An 18111-nucleotide genomic window follows, 5' to 3' on the forward strand; every position below is an offset into this window, starting at 1 on the left:
TTCCTTACAAATATCATGGTCCGCCTCTTTACAGATGACATGGAGATGACTACAAGCACTATCGTCAACAAAATAAGCGTTTCTTCTTGTCGTATGAGACCCAATCACTACTCTTTACCACACACTTTGGATCGGTTTCACGCTCGAGGAGGCATCCAAAACGTTCGTAGCTGTGATCATAGAGTATTACGGCAGATGAAAATTGAGCCTTGATTAGGTGACGTTAAGTTCCAAGATCCAATGACTGATTGGGTACAAGAAGCAGTCCGGTAAACTGATTCGTGTAGATATACAGCTGCAGCAGCTGTGGTAAACTCTGCCCCGCGAAAACTAGTTTACAGAGCTAGCAGTGGCATTTCGATAGGAGGCAGAAGAGTCGTTTCGGTATTGTGGGACTGCAATATTCCTTGCACTTTCAAGAAACACGTGAACGGCGCAAAATCAGTCCTACGCACAGAGTCTTCGCTCCGCTCTTCAAACCACTCTACGAGCCCTCTTCAGCGAAGACCGGTCTACTAGAGCGCGGTGTACATTGCATGATGGCCATCTTTGCGGAAACGTGTAACGTTCTGTCTGCAGCAGAAATTGGTGTAGCCCGCGTGGTCCTGGCTGTTTCTGCCGCCAATGAAAAAGAGAACATTCATATACCTCATATCACATATGTGGAGACAAGCAGAGCCTTGTTTGTCAGTGTAAGGTCTTACCGATACAAAGACGTGACAACGATCATGCCACGTTTTTCTAATACGTGGAAACTTTGATCTTTTTAAATCTATTTACGCCCTGTCTGAGATGTATGCTGCCGGTGTATAGCTGCGGGAACGAGGCCGCTGTGAGGGTTGATCTGGTAGTGAAACCTTGACGAGGTAACTCGACTACGCGAAATATCTTAATTATAACTGTCACTACTTGTGCACGCTTAAACAGACGAATAACGTCTTCAGGCTCTCCAGCAGAGAAGACGCAGCCTTCATATGACACCGACTGCGTGTCGGTGGTGTTGAACACTCTTGGTGAGAGGAGCAAGCAGGCAAGCGTGGCCATCAATATCGTGTGGTTGTTGTTAGTTGGCTGTTCACCAGGTAAATGTATAATCATATATAAATATATATGTAGCCGCCTAAACATGCATTTATATGTGTAGACGCACACACATCCATACACTCAAAAGCGTATATATATGTAGAGATAAAAAGAAAGATACAGCTTCCGAGCTAGGGCATCGTCCGCAGAAGGCCAAACAGAACATTTCGTTTCTGGCCATCACAAGCGAACTGCATTTTGTCCAAATCAAACACTCAAAACTTTAGCTACACACAGATAACGGAAGATATGAACCCTCAAATGCCTACATGAAGAAACCAGGCAACTCGAATTCCCTACCACTCGAAGTCATTCAGGTCGTCCTTGTTGTCGTCGTCTTCTGCATCAGTATCAGACAGCTGACTGTTTGACTGCACGGTGCGAGTCAATACACGCTTAGCATACTCAGATACTTGCTGCAGTCTACGGGGATCGAATCCCCATGACTGCAGCTGCTGGAGAGCGTCCATAATGGCAGCTTCGTCGTGGCCCTCTTCTCCCGAAACGCGAAGAGCATAGCGGAACACTGACTCGGCCTGAGTTGTACGAAAAAAGACGGCATGAAAGACTGACACGAAAAGTAACAACAGATTTGGACAATGAAGGCACGGGGACAACACAAAGAAAACGAATTCGTTTTTATGTATTGATCCAAGTTCCCGTGGATATGGCTAGGTCTCACAGGAGAAGAGTACACTCCTCAAGGTCAATTCATGGACGCTCAGAGTCTACAGTCAGCAAAGAAACGTCCTTTTATCCAATTTCCGGGATGTGGATGAACTGCATATAGTGTGCGAAGGGACCGTCTGTACTGGTGGCTAATATGTGATGTCTGAAAGCTATAAAACACAAACACGTAAATCTGGGTGTTCCCGCGATCGAAGCGACACTCGATCTCTGATTCTAACCAAGGGATGTCTCTCTATCCAGTTCCTAGCTTGAACATAGCACATCATGACTGTCAGTCTAGAAGTAGATACACTGGCATAACTCTCACCTGGAGCTTGACAACCGGAGACTGATGGAAGAGATACAAAGACGCCAGATCGCATGTATCCAAAAGATATCGCTCGTTTTTATCAACCAGCAACGAGGCTGAGTGCTTCGCCAGGCTTCGCACACCTCGCAGCCCCGCAATCAGCGCCCCTGTATTGGTCAATCCTGCAGCTGCCAGCGCTGTTTTCACGCTTGGCAGAAGCTTGAAGTTGTGCCGCGCCACCGCTAAGTCATGCCTAATAAGAACAGGAAAAATACGCGCCCAGAGACGGCACAGACGTCTGACAGCTAAAGACGCAAACGGATACTGACTGTCATGTGCCAAGATATATATATATATATACATATGTCACATCAAGGAGGGGGAGAAAACGAACTCAAGGAGACGAAGCGACGAGAAACGTGCTGTCGCAGCTAACTGTTGCTTTGTAATAGGGAGAAGGACTCGAAGCGTCCCCGATTACTTCAAGCGAACCGAATCTCATCGTTATTCACTACGGGCAATGCTTCTTCCAAAATTCCCAACTTATATGGACATATACAAGGAAATGCCACCTGCACATTTAGACTCATGCACACTTATAATTATATATGTATATACATAATTTACCTGCTGCAAGCTGCTGCAACTTTGAAGACCTCGAGAGCCGCACGTTGGACGACACTTGCTTGGTCTTCCAGGAGGTTGCCGATAAGAAGGAAGATATCGTTTTCAATGTCTGAACCTTTCAGGAGATTCCATCCGTCTGCTCCACTGCGGAGAACCGGAGTTAAAACGAGACACGCGGCCTGCCAGGAAAACGCAACAGATATGCACGACGTATGTACACAATACTGCAGACGTGCAATTCAACAGCGTCCATATATAGAGAGTGCATAAACGTACACGTCTACGCAGATTTATTCAAAACGGACGTCTCTTTTTGGTGGGGAGGCCATGCCTTCGCGTCGAACAGCGTGCTCGGTGTCTTCGATTCCTTCCTCTCAAAACACCGCCTTCTTGTTGTACATTGCCTTACACACGGAAACTTGCAAAGGCACACACTAGTAAGAAAATAGACAAATAGCCTGTGGACCAGATACAAGCGTGAATGCACATATTTACGCACGCAAACATATATATATATATACATATATATGAATATCTCGCTTGAAGTTCCTTACCAGACGGCTGTCGGCCTCGAATTGGTTGCCGCTTTCAAGGACTTGATCCTGCAAGAATTCGAGAGCGGTTTCGCGACTCGCGTGTTTGAGAAGAAGAACGGAGATGGCCTGTCCAGCAGCAATTCTCGCTTCTTCTTCTTGCCGACTCCTCACGCCTTCCCACGCTGCGTCGAGCACTTTCTCGTACGTCGAGGCTGAACACTGTCCATTCAGGCTTCGAAGCACATTTGTTGCAGCCTGCACGAAATCCCGGGGCACAGCGTAACCGATACGTATATGTAAACCCTCAGTGACATGACTCTGCTGTAACTCAGCATCGCCGTACACATACAGAGCAGTATTTGGGCATGCACACAGACACCGAGTTTTTGAATGGCAGCGCAGGGACGTTTCATACATACAGTACGCGAAAGATCTTTTGAATTCCACAGTTTGCTCCTGAATCTCGAGAAACGAAGACGCATTCTCGCTAAAGGAACAAGACATTACCTGTAGGAGAGAAACTTGAAGAGCCCCTGCGCCAGTCGCCGCAGCGTTTTGAGTCAAGCCAACGATGTCGCCGAGAAGGCCCTCAACTCTCGCGCTGACGTGCAAAGACGTAACAGTGCCGATAATGCGGCAGCCGAGAGTGCGCACAATGGGGTGGGGGTCGACAACGCATTTCAGGAGCGTAGTCTGAAGCTGAGGGAGAAGAGGCTTCACACTTGGCCCAGCCTTCAAGAGGAGCGCCCTGCAGAAAAAGAGAAGAAAAGATCCGCACATGTGTACAGCCGAAGACGGCGTTCCCTGTATGCAGACACGCGTGCTTTTGCAAGTTCGAGGTTCTACAAAGCATACGGCAAAACCCAAAGACGCTCCTGCCCACGCACGCGCTCACCGACCACCAAATCCCTTCGAACATGCACACACGCACGTACAGATGTAGATTTAACTGTACAAATATGCATACATGTATACACATTTCCGTGTTATTTGTCATACACATTTAGATTCATATATGTATATATTTATATAAAGACACAAGGACACATCGGGACGCATGCACACACATCCGCTTAGAAATGGATAAACAGATACTCCTGTCTAAACGTTTCACTTGGGTTCCACAGGAGGGCTTTTCCGTGACGTCTCTCACTTGATGGCAAGCAGAATTGCCGCCTTGACTTGTCCGCTGAATTTGTCTCCAACTGTGCGAATCAGCGGCCCGGCCAGCTTGACCGCCATCGGCTCGACTGCCGAGGAGCTCGCGTGCAGCACGAGTTGTTGCAGCGCGCGTGAGGAGGCCTCGCGAATTGTGGCACTGCCATACATCAGGCCTTGCTGGTAGACTACAGCGAGGGTATCAAATGCAGACGGGCAGGGCGAAGGCGGTGCTCCAGCCAACAGCGAGGGACTGAACGCCGGGAAGTCCGGAGGCAGCGGCGACGGCGAGAAGGCAAATGCCGCTGGCTCCTTCTTCGAAATCGCTAGACCTGGCAAAGTCAAAACCTCACTTCCCACAGGCTTCCCAGTAACCGGGTCCGCCAAGAACCGCAGCACCGATCCGTGGATCTGAGAGGAACACACAAGCAGCCGGCGGAAATCGACCTTCGCGAAAGCTTCAGTTCGGGGGAAGAGAAGAGGCGCATGTGCTGGTCACACGCCGACATCCGTGGGCGCCCGACCCCGACAGCCCTACGCGCCGTGGTGTGCAGGTGTACATAAATCGGTCGAGGGGACGTTGCATTCGCAGACGTTTTTACCGAAGTATGAAAAACACGCGGATGCGATACTGCAGGCTGGAGTTCATTTTCCTTTTCGAGGAACGTACCTGCGGAATGAATCCAATTAGATCTTCTCTCTTGATCTGTGCGTTGATGGCTGCCAGGCAAGCGCCACCGGCGACCAGAACTTCTTCTGATGGGTCCGTCAGGGCCAGAGGCAGCACCAGCTGAAGAATTTGTTCCAGGAAAGGCAACATCGCGTTGACGCCTCTCGACCAGAGCACAAGCAGAATGACTTCGCATGCGGCGCGGCGTCGCCTGCAGTTAAGGGCATCTGACTCCACACTCTTTAAGAACCCAGGATAGGCTCGCAGCTCCTTAAGATTCACAAACGCAGAGGGTGAAAGAGGAGCTCCAGGGCCCACTCGAGCGCCGCCGTTGAGTTCGGTCTCCGTTTCCTCCTCGTCGCTCTTCTTCCCCTTTCCAGCGCGGTGACCATGTAAGCTCTGAGCTGCTCTCGCTGCAACGGCCGCACTCTTCGTCAGCAGCTGCTGCCGCCCGTGCGCGGTCAATTCAATGATGGGACAGACGGCTCTCAATTCGTCTTCCACGATGGAAAGCAACGTAGAGATGCCGTCGGCGTCCAAACGCTTGATCAACCGAAGCGAAGCCGCGGAAGCCTCTGTCCACAGCAGCGTCGTGTCGGCGCCATCCGGCAAACCTGAGGAGAAAGAATAAATCAAGGGCAGTCACTTTAAAGTGTATGCAGGGAAGCAAATTCGAGGCACCCACATAACGACTTGAGACCAGTTGTTTCGGCGCTTATTCGGATTTGCTGGTATCTGTGGGGGAACGGAAGAGAGACACAAGCCAAAGACAGAGGGGCAGCGAACGAAATACGAGAGATGTGGAAACGACAGAACAAACGAGAACATCAGCTGAGCATCAAATAGGGGGGGGAAGACAAAGCCCAGTACCGCGCAAAAACGTGCACGCACGATAACGAAAGAAAGCAAAAAGGAGAAAGGATGCTACAGAAGACCAATTCCTGGCAATATTCCACACTCATGAAGGGTTCAGGCTGGAGAAATATAGTGATATCGATGTACACAATATATATATATATATATATATATTACAAAGCATGTAACCGTATTTATATATATATATATATATATATGTGTGGATCTAGGTATGCGTATGTAGAAGTCATGATCGTGTGTGTTCGTTGGCGCCATCATTAGTTTTGTGTTTTTTCCGTCTGCCCGTCGCTTCGCGTCTCGTCTGCATGGACCTGTTTGGCAGCAGGCTTCTAGGAGCAAGTGGAAGATTCTCTTGAGGTTTCGCTGCAGTCTGTCCAGCGGTTGCACCGTGGCACAGGATCCGAGAAGACGCAGCTTGGAAGCGTCCAGCGGTCCGTTGTCGTCTCCAACGAGGTTGAGAAGCCGAGGCAGGACCGCCTGCGTTTGCTGCTGCAGCAGCAGTTCGAAGCCCTGCAGCTGCGCCTCGCGCAGCACCGTAAAAGTCCGCTCAGCTTGCTCGGTTGTATACACAGGTGGCTCGACGAGCTGCGACAGCATCGGCGGAAGAATGCGGTCAGACGCGTCATTCCCCAAGCTGTCGATGAGACAGCCCGCTGCGCGGCTCGCAGCGTTCTGAACAGAAACGTCGGTATCTGCGAGCGCAGAGTGGACGATTTGCAGGAGGACGCGAAGATGCTCGGAGAGAGTGGAGCGCGGAGCAGAGGAAACCACCTCGGCGAGACCGATGCACACACCCCGGCGCGTCGACGCATCTGGGCTTTTGAGGGACTGCAACGCAGAGACACGGAATCAACCAGAGAGCAAGATTCTCCCGGAGACCAGGGAAACATTCACATGCAAAACCTCTTGAAATGAAGACTCTACGCAGAAGACTTCGGAATGGAAGGAGCGGTACCCACGATACGCAGACAGACGGCAAGTGACCTTTGAAATAAAGAAAAAAGACACGAATCCGAACTTTGAAACAAGGCTTGACGTGAACGGAGACTGCACTGCACCAAAGGGAACCTTAGACAGAAGCTTTGTTTAATTACCAGGAACTTGAACTGGATCCAATGAAATCCACGCCACAAAATCCTAAACCAATTCTCCACGCTTCCCTCCACGAAACCAAGAAGTCCCTCAACTGTCGATTCCTTTCGAGCCCAAAAACACAGCTACGTCGGCCCTCTCGCGCAATTCGAGCATTTGCACACCAAAGTTGTTGTGTCAGTGTGAACACATAGGAGCGAATATAGCATTGTGCTCCTAAATTTAGCGGCTGAAGCTGTAAACAGAAGCATCTTTTGGGGGGTCTTACCTCTTGCAGACAAGGCAAGAGTTGCGGGAGGACGGCGTCTCCGAGTTTGTGGGCGAGACTGCCGATGCATCTGGCGGCGACTCTTTGTTTTTCTTCTCCGCCGTAGACAGCGGAGGAAGCCGCGAGGTTGCTGATGAGGCGCTTGGTGAGGATCGGCAAGAGTTCCTTCAGCGTCCTCGGGCTGTTGGAGACGAGGCTCTTCCAGACCTGGACGGCGGTCTGGCGGACTGCAGCGGCCTCGTCGGATCGGATGATGTACAGCGAGCTGAGGATGAAGGCGCGACGCTCCAGGCTCAAGATTTCCGTCTGCATCACGTCCTCGGCCGCGACGCCCTCCGCGCAACCCCGCAGCAGGCGGTCGAGCAGTGTGCCGATGAGGGTGACGGAGCTCTGGCGAATGCGCCAGTCGGGGCTGAAGAGACCGTCCTCGAGGGGCCGCAGAAGCAGCGCCGTGTGTGTCTGGGCGTATTGCTGGACGCAGACGTCGCATGCGCGGAGAGAGACTTCGCGCACGGGCTCTGCGTTGTCGGCGAGGCCGCCGAGAAGGACTGGAAGTACCTCGGGCACGTAGTCCTGGAAACGCTCGCGGAATGCCGTGGGCAGGTAGACAAACAAGCCAAGGTACCCCTCGCGGACGTCTGGAGGGGCCTGCTGGTCAGTGGCGTTCGCCAGAATGTCCGGAAGGAAAGCCTTGAGACGGTCCGGGCCGAGGGCAACGAGAACCTCGGACAAGCCAAACGCGGCGCCGCTGCGTTCCACGGAGCTCTCCGACGTCTTCAGGGTCCGGAAGAGCCACGAGAGAACGTCGCTTAGGTGCTCCTCGCCGACGCCCTTCGCGATCGTCCCGAACGCGCGAGCCGCCGCCGCCCGCACATGCGGAATCGGGTCCACCAGCGTCGTTTGCAGATGCACGAGGATCTGGGGAAGGTACGGCAAGAAGTCCTTAGGCTCCGTCGCCAGACACACCATCGAGCCGACGATGTTCGCCGCCTTGTGCTTCGTCTCCGACCCACGCTCCCGCAACCCACGGATCGCGATCGGACACACCAGCGCGAGAGACGGCGCGTCCACCGAGTTCCGGAACGATGTCGTCAAAAGAACCTCCAACATCCGCTTCGTGTTCTCCGTCGTCGGGTCCACCAACGTCTCAATCAGCTGCAGACAACGAAAAAACAGACAATGTGGTGGGGATGCGAAGGGGCGCAGGGGGAGTGGGGGGGGAGGGGAGCGGGGAGGGGGGAGAGGGGAAGAAGCGGAAAAAGGATTGGAGAGCGTCACGGACTTCGTGGGGGTGAGAGAATGCAGACAGAAATAGTGGCAGATTCAGAGCGAACGGAGCCTAGTGCTTAGTTCGCCTTTGTCCCAGATCCGTGATTCAGCTTCTCCTTTGCCTTCGCGAGTCCCACCGTGTTCCGTTTCCACCTCCCTGGATGGGCTCCTTCGTCTCTGTGCTGCTTTTCCCGGTGTTGCCTCCCACATAGTCGCCGCGTCGTCTCTCTCTATGTCTCCCTTCTTTGCAGCTGCTCTCCCGAATTTCGCGCTTCTCCCCCATTTCTCTCCTCGCTCTTCCCTTCTCCCTCTCCACCTCAGATTGGCGCGTAGGCCTTGCTGTCGACCTCACCTGGGGAGCGAGCTGCTTTATTTCCGGGTTTGAGATGACCTCGGCGATGGCGAAGAGAGCGTCGCGGGCGCTTTCTCGGACCTTCGGGAAGCAGGTGTCGGACATGACTTCGCTGAGCAGAGGGACGACCTGGGGTAGACAGGAGGCAAGCTGCCGCGGCGCACAGTGGGTCATGGCGGCGAGGAGTTCGATGCTTCCAACTTTGGTTCTCCACTGCGGGTCGTTCAGCTTCTCAATCAGCGTGGGGAGGACAAGCTTCACACCATGCCCACTCAGCTGGGCCATGATTTGTCTGGCGGCTTGCTGGGCGGCGAGGCGGACGGGGAAGGCGGTGTCCGAGAAGCTGGTCAGGAGAAGCGAAAGGGTGTTCAGTGTGTACGGTTCAAAGAGTCGGCCGAGCGCGTCCGAGAGTGCCTCGATGCACAGCAGCGCGCCCTGGCGGCGCACACCGTCCTTGCTCTCGAGCGCCTCCTTGAGAGTATCCATGACATGTTGAGTCTTGAGGGTCAAAATCCCCAGGCCCTTCACGATGCCACCAAGGGCGCGCGCGCCGCCGCGCCGGACCACGATGTCGTCGCCAGTCAGGGCGCTTTCGAGCATTTGGGAGAGGAGCGCGAGACAGAACGCCTGGTTTTCCGACACCTCGCCGGCCGCAGGGCTAGCGCCTGAGGCGCAGAGCCGAATGAGGGGCGAGAGCGCGCGCGAGACGGTGCGTTGGACGTCAGGGGACGTCGAGCGCGGGTCCACAATGCATGCAACCAACTCCTTGATGATCTTCTTCACCGTCGGGTCGGAGCCGTCCAGATTCTCGGCGATCGCGCCGAAGAAGACGGAGCACGCGACGTTCAGCACCGACTGCACGTCGCCGGTCCTCGCGTTCCGCGCCTTCTCTTCGCCCTTAGCTCCCGCGGCAGCCTCGCCCGGACGCGTCGCGCCTTTCTTCGCCGCGCGCTCAATCACATGGAACAGGTCCTGCCTGAGCGCCCGGCCGCCGTCGTCTTCGTTATCCGTCCCGCAGTGCTGAATGGTGGCCACGCCGACAGCCAGCAGCGCCTGCTGGAGGCCCTCGTCTTCAACCGCTTCGCGCGCAGTCAACGCAGTCGTGAGCAGGAACCGCAGTACCTCCTGCACAGCTTCCTCCCATACGAGCAGATGCTTCTCAGCCACACACTGCAGCGCCTGGGCTACTCCCAACTTCATGCTCAGCGACTCCTGCGCCTCTTCTTCTCCGACCTCGGCACGCGGCGAAGGCGCCGCAGTCGACGACTCACTCTGGACCGCAGCTGGGCTCTTCTCTTCGCTCGCCTGCGGCGAAGTCGCGCCGCGCTGCCCCTTCCGACCGGCGCCGGATGCGGAGAAAAACGGGTCCTCTGCGTCTTTCTTCTGGTAGGCAATAACGGCCTTCGCGCCACCTCTCAAGGAAAATCCAATGTCGTCTTTCTCGGACGCTTTCGCCTGCGCCAGGCGACGCGCCTCGCGCCGCGCCGCAGCCCTCTCCGCCCCCTCCGGATACGACTCCAAGCGGTACCAGGAGAACAACTGCGGAAGGATCGACATTACCACATCCAGCTGGCTCGCGCCTCCCAAATCCGCCACCAAAGACGCGAAGGCCTTCGCTGCCTGCACACATAGTGCCAAAACAAAAAAAACGGGAAGCCGAATACAAACACAGAGTGCACCGAAAACGATGAAAATTACACACGCAAAAAGAGTGCGCATGTGTACGGACGCCCCACCTGTTGTATGGGACAAAACGCGCAGATGGCAGTTGCTTTGACAGAAGAGCCGTAACGAGAGACAACTTCAGGGTCGGAGGCACTTCCTTTCGTCAAGGGGGACTTGAAGAGTAAGACAAGAATGCCGATGAAACAAGACAGGAAGAAGCACATGACGGATCTTCGCAAACAGGTTGCGAAAGAAAAACGTAGAATTTCCACTGCGAATCCGCGTTCTTCTCCCTCAAAAGTAAAGAACTCCGTGGTGCCCCAGCAGTCCTAAGTATCCCCCAGTCCCGACTTCTCGACTCTGGACTGTCACTTCACACTCACAAACACATTCCTTGTCCGCGTCTCTTTCTCGCGTTTCCCTTCCAAGTTCCGCTGGATGCTCACCAGGAGTTGAAAGCCTTTGTACGGAGTACGGAGAAGGACTCCGACATCCTTCAGCCTCTGCTGGTCAACCACTTCATTGGGGCTCCAGACGGTCTTGAGGAGTTTGCTCGCCTTGGCGTGGGTTCGCCGGCTCTCTTCGTCGTCCTCGCCTTCCTTGAAATCTTGCTGGAGGACGAGCAAGTAGCCGATGCACTCGAGATGTTTCTTCAAAAACTCTTTCGGAGCCGCCTGAAGCGCCTCGACGACGGCGCGCCGCACTGCCGGCTCGTCCGCTACGGCGACGTTCAAGAGCGTGAGGAGCAGCGCGTGTTCACCATCATTCTCTTCCTTCCCTTCCTTCCCTTCCTTGTCTTTCTTGTCCTTCCCCGCGAGGAGGTAGGCGCAGAAGTCCTGGAGAGCAGACGCGGCCGTACTGACAAGGGATGGGTGGGCGCGTAGCGAGGCGGACAGGCACGCGAGGACTTCGCGTGCATGCAGCGGCGCGCGCAGCTGGAGTTGCTGCCGCAGCAGCTCCATCGCTTGCTGCGAAGCCGGGAGGCCGGAGCTCTGGGCGTTCTGTAGGATCGCCGAGACGACCGGGAGAATCAGCGCAGCCGCCGCGGGTGAGAGAACGGCTTCAGGGTGGATAGTAGCCAGCAGCTCAACGTCCGCCGCCTCCAGAGGGAGATTTCGCGCCACGCGACAGAGCGCATCCGGAAGAGCACCCCGCTTCAAAACAATGTGTTGCGGCACCAGGCCCCCGCCGACGATGCGCCGGAGTGCCTTCAGCGCCTCCAAACTCACGAGGGGACTGCGCAGGAGGTCCTGGAAAGTCACTTGGAGCTGCGTGACTGCATGCGGGAGCCCCAGGGCTTCCTGGTCGCCTTCTTGAAGACCCACAGCCGCCTCCGCGGACTTCCGAGCGCTCTCGTCGTGGACTGAGAAGAGCGGCTCGATGGCTGCCGGCATGCTCTCGCCCAAGAGGCCTAGGCACTGAAGCGAGTAAGTCGTGCGGTCGACGCTCGCACGCATGCGGCGACGCTGCGCCTGCTGAAGAGCCAGTTCCTCCGCCTCCAACTCCGTTTTCGTCTGGTTCGCGCTCCCCGAGTTGCTTCCAGCGCCCTGGCCAGGCCGTTGGCCTCGCGGATCTTTCCGGTGGCCCGCGCCGGCCCGGGAGCTCGGCACCCCGGACGCCGGTTTGGAGCCCTGGCGGAGCTCGTCAGCCAAGTCGCCGTACAAGGCGCTCTGGAACTTGTTCTTCTTCACGTTTTTCGCCTCGACTTCTTGCGCCTGGTAGGTCCCTTCTTCCCGGTAGAGTTGGTCGTCGCGCGCAAAGTAGAGCGCGACGTCTTGGGGGGAGAAGGCGATCATTTCTGCAGCTCCCAGTAACAACGCGAGCTGGCTGCATGCAGTCTTAGCGGCTGGCTCGAGGCCTCGCAGCAGCGCTGGAGCTGCAAACGGGTTCGGCGAGTGGGCATCCGCCGTGCCTTTGCCAGCCTTCGCGCCTTGGGCTCCTGGCGATGTCGCGCGTCGCTTCTTCTCTCCCACGGCCTTCCCGGCGAGAAGCAACCCGCGGATGCCCTGCAACAGACAAAACAGAGCCGCTCTGAAGCCTCCCGTGGCTTCCACGGCGGCTGGGGCCTGCGCCGCCAAAGGCAGAAGAGCCAGAAGGCCGTCCCACGCAACAAGGGCAGCGGGCTTCTTCTTGATTTCCCCTTCACCGGCCTTCTTGTCCCCATTCGACCCCGCGCATTCGGAGACTCCACAGAGGGCCTGCATACGCGAGAAGAACGCACGAATCAGGTGGCCAGGAGACTGTGCCCCAGACTGGAGAAGCGGGTGCATCAGACACAGAAGAAGCAGCGCGTTGAACTGGGGTGACGGCGCGATGCTGCTGCCACCCTTCGACGATCGAGAGGCACCGGAAGACTGCGTAGACGCTCGGGGGTACCGAAGAGTGAGCAGAAAGCCTAGTGTGGCGCGGAGGGCCGACGGACAGGGCGGTGTGCCTGCACAGAGTACAGCAGCCTGGGCACCTGAGGCGCCTCCCCCTCCTGCAGACCCCTGAGAGGCGGTATGCGCTGCCAAGCGTTTCCGGAGCTGGACCCCCTGGGCTTTGGAAACAGTCGCTTGGCCTGTTGAAGCCGGAGCAGCGGCGGCAGGGGCGGCAGAAAAACGTGCGAGTTGAAAGTAGAAGGCGAGGAGCAGCAGGTCGACTAGTTCAGGGACAGACCGAGTCGCTTCTTGGAAGCGGGAGAGGAAGAAAGATAAGGACGCGGCGAACACCGAAGACTCGGAAGAAGGAGCGACACGAGACCCGCCGGCTGCCTCTTCCTCAGAACCGGAAGCCCCCTTCGAGGGGCACTGCCCGTGGAACCGGCGCTGAAACGCGGTCATGAGGAGGCGAACGAGCCCAAAGTGGAAGCCGGTGACGGATGTGCTCGGGGAGCTAGAAATCGCCTTCTCAGGCCCAGAGGCGCAGACGGGAAGCGGAGGAAACGGGAAGTTGGAGCGGTCGGAGAGATCAAGGAAACCGAGAGATAGGGACGTGACGCCTCCAAGGAGACCACACACTCCAGAGTCTTGACGCGGAAAACCGTAAGACACCGTGGAGAGAACAAGGGGTCGCCGGGCACACAGCAGGGTCACAAACCGGAGCTGAGAGCGCAGCTCCTCGGCGGCTTGCGCCTGAAAAGAAAGGAGAAAAAAACACACAGCATGGTCCACTCGAGTCTCGAACGAGGTCTGAGGGTAAGTCTCACGGAGAACACGAGACAGAGGAACACAGATACAGCGTGCAATAAATATTAACGTATGTGTGACAAGGCGAAAACATCGCGAACGAGAATCCCCGGTAGGCATGCATAAACCCCTGGAACTACAAGGAGAGACAGAGAGTTGCAAGAGGCCTACTCGTTCTTTCCTGGCTCCTCGGAAATCTTTGAGACGCGGAACAAAAACCACTGGACAGAAAAGACGGCACTCCCTACAGGGGAGCTTTTTCTCTCTAGATGCAGCTAAAACGTATTCTCTCTTGACAAAAACATCGACCACCAAACCGTTGCAATATTCAACCCCAGCAAATCAGAACAGCAAGCTGTTCTGCTTGCACTGTTCTGCATGCGTTAATTGCTCATTCATCGTATCGTTTCCAGGTATCTCACCCTCTCTATGGCAGCAAAATTGTTGAGGAACGAGTCGTCTTCGACGACCAACTGAGCTGCACTTTTCGGTACGAGGCAGGCAATTTCCTTCTCGCTTCCGGCGCCCATCACGCCTCCTGAGCCTTCTTCATTCGTTCGTAGTTCCTCAAGGAGCGAAACGAGGACCCACGCCTGCAGACACTCTGGCCGCAAACCCGCCTTCGTCGTCGCGAGCGGCAGAATGGCGGCTGTCGGTACAGCTGCTTCTCTGAGGATCCCCAGGCAAGCCACACGAGACCGCTGGCTGGCTGCGGCGATGGACAGGGCCTCAAGAGCAGCTGAGGCGAGACGGGGCGATGTCTGCGTAGACTTTCCGGCCTTTTCAGAGCCGCCGGTTCCTGGAAGAGCAAGAAGCTTAGCCAGGGCGGAGACGAACGGCTTGAGAGCGGCGTCGGAGGGGTCGGAGACCAGGGAAAGAGACACCGCAAGGAGGAGACCCACGACGCGGCACACGGAAGCCTTCACTTCTTCGTTCACTTCGTTCTGCAAAGACAAGAGGAAGAAAGACTTCTCCGACGCAAAGTCGGAAAACCACTCTTCCTGCTCCTCTGCCGGAAAACGGCGCCGCAGGTGAGACGACAAAAGACACTCCGAGAGGGCCTGGACGCACATGCACATATCGGGAAGGAAATTCCGCAACATACAAAACCCCAATTTGTCTAGGGGTGTTGATAAGCTCCCCACCTGGAAACCGCCACGGCTTTCACGTGCTTCCTTGTTTATCTGAGGTGGTTTTTGACAGTATAGTTTTGAAATATATAATTCGAGTGTCAGCTTGTATCACTGGAGTTTCCTGCATACACATTTTTAATTGAAGGAAGTCCTTTCCTGTTTTCTCTCCTCCCGTCATCTCTGTGCAAAAACCGACGAGGGGCAATCTACTCAACCATATCTCCCGTGTCTTGATTCTTCGTCTGCGCTCTTGTGTTCTTCGCCTTCCTCTGTCACTACACTCGCTCTCTGTCTGCTTCGTTCATTCACCGATTCTCATGTTCCGCGTTTCGTGGTTTCCCTCGAAATTTTCCTGTCGCCGAAACTGCGGATTGCCGGCACAATGCATGAGACGCGAAATGCTTCACCGGGAAGGCTTTATTTGGAGCGGAGAAACGAAGAAGCACACACGGCAGCATGCGTGTCGACTAGTAAAAAATTCTGCATGCTTAGTACCACGAAAAGCAGGCCAGGCTTTTCTGTCTTCGCCGGATGCCTACCCTTCTCCCTGGGGAGGCCTGAGATGTCTATTTCACTCACCCCAAGAAAAGCAAGCCTTTCGCCTGCCTTTGTCAAACTGCCTTTCTTCAGTGGATCGTACAAACGCTTGACGATGACCTGGCAGAGCACAGCGGTGTCGCTGCACCGCTGCGCCAGCAAACCTATCAGCTGGAGGGTCGCCTGGAGCCGGGACATCTCGGCCGCTGCCACGCTGCTGCTCTTCAAGATATCCAATAGACCTTCGTCGAGTAGAGGAATAAAACAACTGAAAAAATCGCAGGACAGACATAAAGGGACGGAGCTGAAACGTATGACCGCGTCGGGAGAAACTCGCCCTCTCAGCGGGATCGGGTCCTTCCCAGTGATCAAGAACTTTTTTGCATACCAGCTCTGTTCCACTGTGTGAAGTGGCCTAGAGAGAGGATCAGTTGTTTCCGTGCATGCGATCCTGTGTTCAAGTGTGGCTCGTCCTATACGATAAGCACTCATAGCCTCTATTACAGATGAGTTATCTTTTGCAGTTATCTCCGAAGGCATCCGACGACAGCGACCGAAGAAGAGGAAAGCACCAGTGTAGGGCCAACGTTAGAGATCCTCGTCACCCTATCTGCTTCTCAGATATTTTCTTGAGTACCCGCTACACTCTACCGAGGAAGACGAAACAAGGCAAACAGCTGCCGCCAGTGCAGCGTTCGGAGAGCGCTTCAGGCCGCGCTTCAGCGGCGGCAAAACAAGCGACCAATCGCCTTCTTGAACGAGAGAAAGGAGAGGTCGAAAAGATGCGCAGAGAACACCGCCAACAGGTTGTCGGGCCTCCACCACCGCCTGAAGAGCAAGCAGCAAGCGCGTTGAAGGCACAAGCAGTGGCCGTTAAAACCATCGATATCCGACGGCGACTCTGTCGCTACAAGCATGTGGCAGAGAAATGTTTACTTCGTCGCGGAAATAATCCTCACGACCCTTGTCGAGGCGAGACAGCTGGACAAACCGGCATGCATGAGCTGCTAATGAACGACAGCAGAAAGACACGCATACACGTCCAGCACACAAACGCAGTAAAGAAATAACTCAGATATCCAGGTTTAAGCAACATAAAAAAGGGTACGTGGACCGATAGAGATACCTCTCACGTCAAAGCTTAGCGGTTCCGACAGTGTTCGTCCCAAACAAAACTTCCTTGTTGTTCAGACTTGTCGGCGCTGCGGCTTTGTTGGTCAAAGCTTGAATCTCCCGGGCTACCGTGACACCGCCACACTTTGTCGTAGCATAAAAACAGGACAGATGTGTCTGTCAGCGACGTTGATGCATTTGACGGTTACCTGAATGTACACTTTAAGAAGAGCGTTTCTCATTTCTAGGGCAGTCGCCTTCTTAGCGGCAAGAAGTTTCTTCTTCTCGTCGTCTAACGCAGTGTGCGAGCCGGGGGAGTCTCCTCCTTTGTTGCCTCTGCATCGAAATGTCCCGCTGCTCAGCAGTATCTGCCGCAGATACCGACCCAAAATGTAAACGGAAATGTACGGGCCGAAGTCGCCTTCCGAGAGAGGCGACGAAAGGCCTTTGGTGACATGCTGGAGAAGCAGCTCTCGAATCGATGGTGAAAGGTGGCAAAGTCTCTCAAGAAGGCGAACCGCGCTTCCTCGGAGAAGAGGAACACCGAGGCCTCCCTCCACAGGTTGCCAGAGCTGTCGTTCAAGTACCGTAAGGATGTCAGTTTCCGTTTTCATTCCACTCGCCACTGTTGAGGCCTGCTTTGCAGCAGGTGCCAATGTGCGACTCAACAAGACCAGCGAGTTACCAAAAACGGCACTGCAGGGCGGATGTTCGCAGATAACCTTCGCATCGGCTTCACTCAGGTTGTGAACAACCTCGCAAAGCACACCCAGGAATCGCGCAACAGCAGCTTCTGCGACAGCAGCAGGGGCAGTCCTCACGCGCTTGAAAGCCTGCTGCGCCGCCTGACAGAAGGACGTCAGCACGGGCAAAGCGTTGCCTGAATCTGTCACTGGCGAGCCTGCTGCGACATGCGCTTCGGTCACTAAAGCAGTGCGCACAACAGACAGGACTTGCTGAAGCTGAGAAGAGGCGGCCTTGGTGATATCAGGGGTGGTGGCGACGTTCATGAGTACCGCACTGGTTAGGAGGTTGATAATGGAGGGATCTCGAATGACTGGCAGCCCCCCCTCAGAATCGCCTTCGGCAGATCTCGACTGGAGAATTGAAAGGACGACATCTAAGGAGTTAGCCAGTTCATCCAGATAACTGCCACCCCGAGCTGCGAGGGACGAGGATTGCAGCGCATCACTCAGCGAGACGGAGTCTTCTGCTGCAAGCGGAGTGTCCGCCGGAGGACCAGCCCCGTTATGAGCCTCCTCGGACCCACAGCCTGCACTCATTGTGGAAGCGCCAGTAATCCGCCACGTCAGAGGGGTCGAAATGATTGAACTGCTCGGTAACTCTCAAAGCCACTACGGCAGAGACGAGACCGGCGGAAAAATCGACACACAGGTGGCCACCGCTCAGGGGGGCGATTGGCTTCTTCTGAGATTTCGTAGGGGCTGGTTCTAGGCGCAGTCGGATGAGACGCTGACTCGCATTTGTTGCGCGAATGAAGAAAGGGGTACCAGAACGGCAAGAGGCCTCGCTCGAGTCCAGGAAGAACGTGGCTGAGGGGCGAGCCAAGTAGTGAGCCACAACAA

At 55.2% G+C, this 18111-nt stretch overlaps 1 protein-coding gene across 1 annotated transcript; it reads right to left on the reverse strand.

Annotated features, from left to right (window-relative positions):
• Positions 1-1023: 1023 nt before the first annotated feature.
• TGME49_231480 (GCN1, putative) lies at positions 1024-17808 on the reverse strand (the record flags this gene model as incomplete). Its single annotated transcript, XM_018780299.1, has 15 exons — positions 1024-1619; positions 2081-2315; positions 2690-2868; positions 3244-3480; positions 3733-3973; positions 4379-4794; positions 5054-5667; positions 6241-6757; positions 7290-8444; positions 8911-10530; positions 11022-13688; positions 14165-14803; positions 15455-15680; positions 16050-16240; positions 16735-17808. The coding sequence occupies 15 exons, from the start codon at positions 17806-17808 to the stop codon at positions 1380-1382; spliced, it is 10251 nt and encodes a 3416-aa protein (XP_018636843.1). The 3' UTR covers positions 1024-1379.
• Between the last annotated feature and the right edge of the window lie 303 nt (positions 17809-18111).

The sequence above is a fragment of the Toxoplasma gondii genome, chromosome VIII (genome assembly GCF_000006565.2).
Source record: "Toxoplasma gondii ME49 chromosome VIII, whole genome shotgun sequence".
In the NCBI taxonomy this organism is placed as follows: domain Eukaryota; phylum Apicomplexa; class Conoidasida; order Eucoccidiorida; family Sarcocystidae; genus Toxoplasma; species Toxoplasma gondii.